Below are 8,840 nucleotides of genomic sequence, written 5' to 3'. Positions count from 1 at the left end.
AGGCTATTTAGGCTAGTGGATCCACAATAAGCCAATAACGTTAAAGTTAAAGAATGTTAAAGTTGACGGAGTTCTACCCGGAAAGTAGTCTCTCCGTGCCAACGTATGGGGTTATGTTGGATTTCATGTAATAGCTTGCATTGTCTTAAATATCGGTTAAGGTCACTTCCCCACAAAATGAATGTTTTAAGATTTCTTATGATGATGTTTAATGCATGCATTCATTATGCACATTGCTTATTCATGTTCCTCTTATGTTCTTCATTTCGTAGCATACTCACATACTTAGTACATTCAAAGTACTAATACATACTTTTGCCTGCATGATATCATCATGTAGGGACCGGCGTCTCTCCTCGACCTCCTCCACGCGGTTAGCTCGGATTAGTTGAAGGTTACTTGTGGTGAGTTTCCATGTTCCAGGAACAACATCCTTTATATTCTAAGCTCATGTTTTGTAAAACATTAAAACTTTTATGAAGACATTTCTTGACACTTATTTTTGAGGGTGAGATAAGGACATGTCTTAGCCCCCTCCAAGTCTATTAGTAGAGGTATGATGGGACATAAATGGAAAATGTTTTGAAGTTACTAAGGACTATTGTTCCACGATATTTTCCTTAGTCCCGGTTTCCTTTTTATTTATTTACTTTCCGCTTGTTATTGTATGTCATTACCAATGAAATGCTTGACGAATGCTAAGAGACTTGGATGAGGTACCTCCAGGTGTCTCATCCATCGTGTCACGTCTAGACCCTAGGCTCGGATCGTGACAACTTTTGTATATTTTAACGTAGATGAATCTTTCGGCAAATATAAGTCAAAAATATTTGACATAAAATTTCTAGTAGTAATATTTTTCAAAGAATATACTTTGAGAATCTAACAATCGATCTTCAGTTAATTAACTATACAAGAATATGCTAACTTCTATATATCACATGGTATTTGAGAACTTATCAATTTAATAGAAAATAAAGTACATATGTACTATATATTGTAAGAGAAAAGGACAACTTGCAAAACAATTCTCGCAAAAACATAAAATAACGATTTTTTTATTGAAAGGGTTATGGTTGTGATTATTATGAAAAACCACTTTAGAAGTTAATTTTAGGAAGTTAGGTTTTTGTTTTGGAGAAATAACACATCCATCAGTAGAGAAGAAAAGGACAACTTGCAAAATAATTCTTGCAGAAACAAGAATAACGATTCCTTTTTGAAAGGTTTAGGATTGTGACTTTAGTGAAAACCCACTTTAAAAAATAAATTTAAGTTCTCTTTCCTAACACTTTTATTATTTATTTATTCTTAACTTTTTTTGTATTCTCTTTTCTTCAAATATTTGATAAGTGAGAGTATTATTATATCAAAACTATGATTCAATAGTAATCAAAAAGTGTTGAATAAAGTAAATTGCAAATTCTCTTTTTTATTTTTACTTAAATTTCCAAGCTTTACCACAAAGATATTAAAGTGGCATATATCAAGTTATTAATTTTTTGGATCAAATTTTATGGTTTTAACTCTTTTTATTTAAAATTTATCAATTTATTACTTATAGAATTATGTTAATAATGCATATAATGATTGCCCCAATAAAATAAATTTTTTCAGATTTGATAAAATCTTATTTAAAATTAATAACTAAAAAAAGGTATCCCAGAAAATTATGTATAAAAAAATATTAACTAATAATTTTAGTCTATAAATATTAATAATAAATTTTAAATAAATATATATGAAGTTTATTTAAATTTTAATCGTCCAAATAAAGTTTTGTTTTAGACTATGAGTTTTGAATGATTGAATTTTGCATTTAGAGTTTCGATGGTTATCACAAGTTGATTATCGCGTTAAAGTTGAGCCGGCCGTGCTCACAGCCATGGTTAGTTGGATTTCCACCACTATATATACACATGTTATGTCAAAGTGGTCTGTGGACCGACTAAGCTTCTTGGTTTTTTCCCCTTTAAAATCTATACATCATATCAAAACCAGAAGAATCTGCAAAATTATTCAGAGGAATGTCTTCATACTAAAAAGCTTGGACTTGTGCTTCAATCCAAGAATGTCTCTATCTCTTTGCTTCTCTCCACTCATTGCATACCCAAAACACAAGCCCTTTAATAAATCCATGATTTCATCAAGGGCAAAAATGTCTAAGCAGGGCCTGCTGCGTGTCAATTGTGTTGAAGAAAATTCTCATAGTCTTCCGGTGACAGCGACTCATGTAAAATCCAGATGGGAAGAATGGCTATCAACTGCTGCTAGCCTTTACCCTGTCTATGTAACTGTTGGTGGGGTTGTTGCTTGTTTGAGACCATCCACTTTTTCATGGTTTGTTAATGCAGGTCCAACTTCATATAGCTTAGCTCTTGGCTTTATAATGTTGGCAATGGGTCTCACTTTGGAGCTCAAAGATTTGCTTAACTTGTTCTTGCAAAAGCCTCTTATTGTGAGTTTATGAGTCTTCCTCTCCTTCAATTTCGTTGTCCAATCTTCAAGTTTAAATCAAGGTTCTTGTTGTTAGACTATATAAAAGTGTGAGAATCAATTGTTGTGAAATTACTCTTTTTAGACTATATAAAAGTATGCGAATCAATTTTTCTGGAATTATTCTTAGAGCCTATTTGGATTGGCTTAGTTTAAGAGTTTTTACTTCAAATAACTTTTAAGCACTCTTGTAGTGTTTGGGTAAGATTTAAATGTTCTTTTAAGCACTTACTTTAAAGTTAAAATAACAAAAATAAGTTAAAAGCATAAGTTCAGGCTCTTAGTATATTGATGGAATTCAGTGTCCTGCTACTCCTGCATTGTGTAGGTACTGCCATTTTTCACTAGTTGTCTGCTGCCTCAAAACGCTACGACAATCTAGAGTCTAGTTAACTTCTTTTTTAAAAAAAATATAACAGTGGTGTGTGAGAAGAAATGTCTTTGGCGCTTTACATCTTGGCGGGGATTTGAACCCTGGTCTCCTATGATTTTCAAAGGTCAGGCCCTTAGGGGGTGCTAAAATTGCTTTTGATTCCGATTGAATAATTTAACATGTAAATGTTGTCCAGGACGATGAAGATTTTCCTGCCATATTTCTTAATGTTTAACTTACTGCACTTAAAGTAATACTGATTTTAACTTGCAACTCCATTGTTCCAATTTGTTCTTAAGATTAATATTACAGAATTAATGTCACTGAATGACTTCAATAATTGTTACAAACACAATCGTGTTGCTTATATTGAGTAGAATTTTATTCATATGTTGCTAGAGAGTGGTCCATTCATATAACAAGAATATCAATGAGCAGAAGAACAAACCTCCAATTGACTATGCTCCAAGCACCAAATTCAAAAGAAACGAAAAATAGAATTCTCTACCTGCCACAGTGACTGTTGATTATGTAACATTTTAATCTAATCTTGCACCTTCTGTTAGGTTCCTTCGAGTTGTAGATATTACAAACTTTTCCTATTCTTTGGGTGATCTCCACTCCCTTCCGCTCACAATGTCTTGAATAAGATTCCCACTTCTTGTTGAAAGACTAACAAAAATGAAAGGGATATTGTTAATTTCTATGCTACGTTTCAAAAGAAATGTACAAAGTATAACTATGCAGGCTGAAAATCTTTGTTCTTCCATCTTTCAGATTCTTTTTGGTTGTGTTGCACAATATACAATTATGCCAGCCTTTGGAGTGATACTTAGCAAATCTTTGGGTCTTCCTCCGTCAGTTTCCGTTGGTCTAATATTGCTTGCTTGTTGCCCTGGGGGTACTGCATCCAACGTGGTAAGAATGAGACTCTCTTGTGTTATTATCCTTAGCAAGCTAGTCTATCAGGCTTAATTTCTTTAAAAAGTGTGTTTAAATTGTAATGGCATGAATTTCAGTAGGAAATGAATACATTTTTGCAATCCTTACAGATCTTTCAATCCCTTGTGTAAAACTGAATCTATTTGTCATGAATTTCAATTGAGCGGAGTGCAAAGGATAGCTTGCTTCTAATTCTTTCATGTAGTTTGAGAATATTGTTTAATCTTGCATGAACCAGCATTGCTCTAACTGATTCTGATGAATAGAAGTTGCCAGTGATCCTAGATCTACATTTAATTTACGCCCTCAGTCCTCGACAATTAACAATGAATAACCAACTTAACTTTAGAATATATTTCCTTTGATGAAGTTTTAGTTCGCTTGGTTGTATGACTTTTATGTTTGATCCTATTTAGATCAGACTAAACTAGTTGAGTTACTCTCTAACCTACAAATACATTTATGGTCTACATATATAGAGTACTTCCTTGTTTTGGCACCATTTTAACCTGGTAAAAGCAGGTCCTTTATGATTGGTTTCTCATTCTTCTCCCTTCCATTACTTTATGTTTGACATCTTGCAGATGATTTTCTGTTGTGTTGCATCACATGTGCCACTTTGTATCTGTACCTTTATAGTCAAATTTACTGCCATTAAACATAATCAGTCCTAAACAAGTGGTAAAGGACACAGACAAAAACTTTATTAGGTAAATGCATGTGCTTAGTTGTCTTTTTAACTTGCTGCATCACTTGGTGGGTACCTAGTAAATCATTGAGGTATATAGTTTGATAGTTTATATGCAATTATCGAAATCATTGAATTAATTCGCCAATCTGCATTCTTACAGTATTAGATATCTCAACCTTGCTTTTTAGGAAAATAAACAGAAATTAGACTTTTGATCCCATAGCAAAATGAAAACCTGAAAAGATAAGGAGAGAGGACATGGATCGTCTTTTGAATAAAAGAATGATTTCTCACATGGTATGGTGTCATGACGGACAAATTGCCGTACGATAAAGTTGGAAAAATATATTAAAAATATGGTGCTTTTTTCTATGACATTTATCACATAACAAGACCCTTAGAAGCATTGTCCGTTTTCTGATACCCCATTCCTTCCCTTCTTGCTAAAGATTAATTTCAGTTAGAGCACCTCCAGTTAGAATGTTTTGTTATTTGATTGCGACAATTTGGTAACATGCCCAAGAATTGTTAGATTAAGGGAAAATTCTAATAGTGTTTGAATTTACTGTTATACATTCAAATAACATAGTCTACGGAACAGAAAACCCATAGGCTTACCTCATTTAACTTACTGCAAAGTTCATTTTTGCTTTCTGATAGTACTACAGGTAACCTTAATTGCTCAAGGAGATGTACCATTATCAGTAGTGATGACACTGTGTACCACACTTGGAGCAGTTGTTCTCACTCCCCTCCTGACAATGCTTCTGGCAGGCACATATGTTCCTGTGGATGCTATTAAGCTTTCCATCAGCACGCTACAAGTTAGTTTGTTTTCAATGTTTTGTTTTCTACATTTCTTACATTTTGATTCATCAAATAAGTTGTTTCTGTTTTTCAGTGATTTATTTTGTTCCCTTTTCATGATACTCTTTGTAGGTGGTGGTTGCTCCCATTCTCCTAGGTTCTTATCTGCAGAGCAAATTTTCAAGAGCAGTGAAATTTGTTGCACCGTTTGCTCCCCTTCTAGCAGTCTTAACTTCATCACTTCTTGCTTGCAGGTTTAGTTGTTGAAGCTTTGTCATTATCACCTTGATGCTTTACAGTTACCAATTTCAAATAAAAATTATCATCTTGATGCTTGTTGCTCTCAACTGTCATTTCTTTGTTATTTTATGTCCTAAATTTTTTCTCTTTTATATCAGCGTATTCTCAGAAAATGTTGTTCGTCTGAGATCATCAATGGTTGGTATGTCAGTCTCCTCTGATTTATCTCTATTTAATCGGATTCAAGCAATGTTCACAAGTGAATTTGGGGTTGTAGTAGTTTCTGTGCTTTTGTTGCATTTTGCTGGATTCTTTGTAGGGTAAGAACATACTCCTTTTTGTTACACTCAGTTACATTTGTCCCTAATTTCAGCATCCATAGGAATTGTATTGTGATAAGAACCTTTGGCAGGTACCTTTCAGCCGCCTTAGGTGGTCTTGCTGAACCTCAGAGGCGTGCCATATCCATTGAGGTACTTGATTATTTGCCTAATGGGGTAAAACCTCCCCGATCTGAGAAATTTTAGTCTCTAGATAAGTTTAATCTATGTAGATATTTGTATGTTATAACTTTAGACCTTTCTGTCTATGAGTTAACTAAGAGCCAGCAGATATTGGACCGTTTAGTCATGCCGACATTCAATTAGCAATGGAGGTTGTAATATTTAATGTTTTTTCATCCGAAATAGAGCATTTTCCATCATAGAGGCAAATATGAAATATTATATTCAGAAAGGTAGACGATGGCTTCTAGTTCTGAGGGCATGAGCAATTTTTTGACATGACATAAGTTGCTATAAGGAAACTGCTAACTCTTGTTGACATTTATATGCAGTCATCATCCTTTTCTACCTGCTATTGTCTCACCTGTATGGCCACTTTCGTTGATTTCAACTAAAACCTTGAAGACGACTACGGAACTTATGATTCCTCATTAGACATATCCTGAGAAAGATTTAGTTTTCGTTTCACTACTCCTTAATTTGATTTTTCCTGTGACATGCAGCAAGATGTTGGACTTTCTTTTTGTATTGTTTTGCAGGTTGGCATGCAGAATTCCTCCTTGGGAGTGGTTTTAGCGACCACACATTTCGCATCAACGTTTGTTGCATTACCTTCTGCAATGTCAGCTGTCATTATGAACATAATGGGCAGTACTTTAGGTTTCTTTTGGAGATATATTGACCCTTCTGATTCAAAGATTAGTCCAGAAGCCACTGATAAATAATAGTGACTAATAAATCATAGTAGGATTCATGGTCACCATTTTCTCCTGCTGGTATAATTTTCGTGAGCTTGGTAACTCTGCTCCTCTTTGTTTATATTTCTGGCCCAACTGATTCAATACAGTTCGTGTCAGATTTAGCTTATCTACATCGATAATATGAAGATTTCATACATTATCTTCTTTTTTTTTTCCTTTTTGGTCTGAGAACATACATTTATTTATAAATTTTAATTTGTTGTTTGTACTATTTTCCAGGTTAGTAATTCCACTTAATATGGGCGTTTAATTGTTATGTATCCTTGAGAAGATTTATTTAAACAATATATTCTAATTAAAACAGTAAGTTAACTTATGTCTAAGCCCACAACTGTACGAGTGTTTTTTCTAAAGAATTTAATTTCAGTACTGCATAAGGTTTCAAATTAATTTGTATCAAGATGGAACGTAAAAACAATTCTGAAATAATGCACTTCAAAGAGTGAGATTGAATCTCAGTATTAAAAGGGGATTCTTACCTAACTCTATAGATAACAAACAAAATGGCTGCATGCAGGTGTAACATACCTATAATATATCGATATCGTATAAATAGTGTATGATTGCATATATATGATGTATAACTATGTATCATATACATACATATATATATATATATATATATATATATACATATATATATATATATATATATATATATATATACACACACACATACTCACATACAATATTTACAACGGTTCATCTTCCTTAATGAGCTGATTTTTTTTTCAATCTCGATTAACTCTCAAATCTCCTCTAACAGTCTTAAGTTAGAGATATGAATTCTCTCGATGTTTCGAGTCTTTTTATAAATAACTCACTCAAAACGATTTAAATTTGAGATAGGTCGAATTTTAAAATTTGAGCTTTAAAACTCTTCAAGGACGGATTGTTTCATTTTTATACACACTTTTGCTAGAAAGACCAAAAGAAATTTAGAGACCATGGAGGCACAACAACACCATCCTAAGTTACGGGATTGTAATTAGGTGAGAATTCTTAACCAATATTGAGAGAAATTGTATTGTATGTTTATATGTATGTGTTTTTTTTAAATTGTTTGTTTTGATGAATGAACAGGAAGGATAAAGTCACCTTCACAATGAAGGTGAACATCATCATAAGCAGTAAGTGCTAAATAGAGAAGAAGGAAGAGGGGAAACAATGATAAATGTACTTCTATTGCAATATAAGTGGGCCAAATGGCTATTTTGAATACTAAACAATAATTGAGTTATTTTATGTAAGAAATTTTGACCCAATAGACATTTTATCTAATTTTTCTATTAAAAATATAAGGCAAGACCTCTATATTTATGGTCAATCAGTAGGAGAACATGGTGTTTTTTCTGACAAAGAGTGTAATTACCCTCCAGGTCATTTTTGTATTAATGCATTCGTTCCGTCGTTTGGAGAATTCCTATAGAGACCCCAAGTCATTTATGACTTGCTGACACTGACTGTTTCGTTGCCTAGTTGTTCGTTTGGGTTTTATGCCCGTTGCCCTGTTTTGGAGCATTTGAAATTTGAAAAGTTGATTTCGATCATAGTTTCAGGTAAATGACCTCAAAATAGAATTTTGACTGTTCCATCAGCTTTGGAATGGTCAGTTTAGGCTAATAGCATGGTCAGAACGAATATCGAGGTTTTTGGTGTGAGTTTGGATCATCAGACGTATAAGCCTTTGAAATTTGGCTTAAGTTTGACTTTGGTCAACATTCTTGAAAAATACACTCAGATGAAAATTCCTTCAGCGCAGTTGTTCTGGAATGTCGAGTTTTCTAGAATGACCTTTCGTGCGCTTCCTGAAGCTTTCGGCCTAATCCCGAGTCCTGTTATGGAATTTGACTAAAAATGACACTTGGTGTGGGATTTACTTTTTATCAAAATGAACTTTTATGTAAATTTTGACTGTATCATTGAGTCTAGAATGTCGAATTGGGTGGGGTAGCATATCTCGTTAATGCGCACAAGATTTCGTATGAATTCTAAGCACCCATCGGAGACTGTGCAGGCCCCATTTG

At 33.6% G+C, this 8,840-nt stretch overlaps 1 protein-coding gene and 1 long non-coding RNA gene across 2 annotated transcripts; both read left to right on the top strand.

The window, feature by feature from the left end:
* The first annotated feature begins 1,806 nt into the window (after positions 1 to 1,806).
* Positions 1,807 to 6,952, top strand: LOC129877132 (probable sodium/metabolite cotransporter BASS1, chloroplastic). The gene is made up of 7 exons (XM_055952617.1): positions 1,807 to 2,458; positions 3,647 to 3,787; positions 5,171 to 5,326; positions 5,442 to 5,563; positions 5,708 to 5,869; positions 5,962 to 6,022; positions 6,592 to 6,952. Exons 1-7 carry the CDS (start codon positions 1,886 to 1,888, stop codon positions 6,775 to 6,777), a joined length of 1,401 nt encoding a protein of 466 aa, XP_055808592.1. The 5' UTR covers positions 1,807 to 1,885; the 3' UTR covers positions 6,778 to 6,952.
* Positions 6,953 to 7,684: 732 nt separating this feature from the next.
* LOC129876159 (uncharacterized) lies at positions 7,685 to 8,127 on the top strand. The gene is made up of 2 exons (XR_008763326.1): positions 7,685 to 7,805; positions 7,897 to 8,127. It is a non-coding gene; the product is annotated as an uncharacterized LOC129876159 (long non-coding RNA).
* The last annotated feature ends 713 nt before the right edge of the window (positions 8,128 to 8,840 follow it).

This window comes from Solanum dulcamara, chromosome 12, assembly GCF_947179165.1.
Source record: "Solanum dulcamara chromosome 12, daSolDulc1.2, whole genome shotgun sequence".
Lineage (NCBI taxonomy): Eukaryota > Viridiplantae > Streptophyta > Magnoliopsida > Solanales > Solanaceae > Solanum > Solanum dulcamara.
Note: the sequence above shows the minus strand (reverse complement) of the source record. Positions and strands in the feature narration are given on the sequence as shown.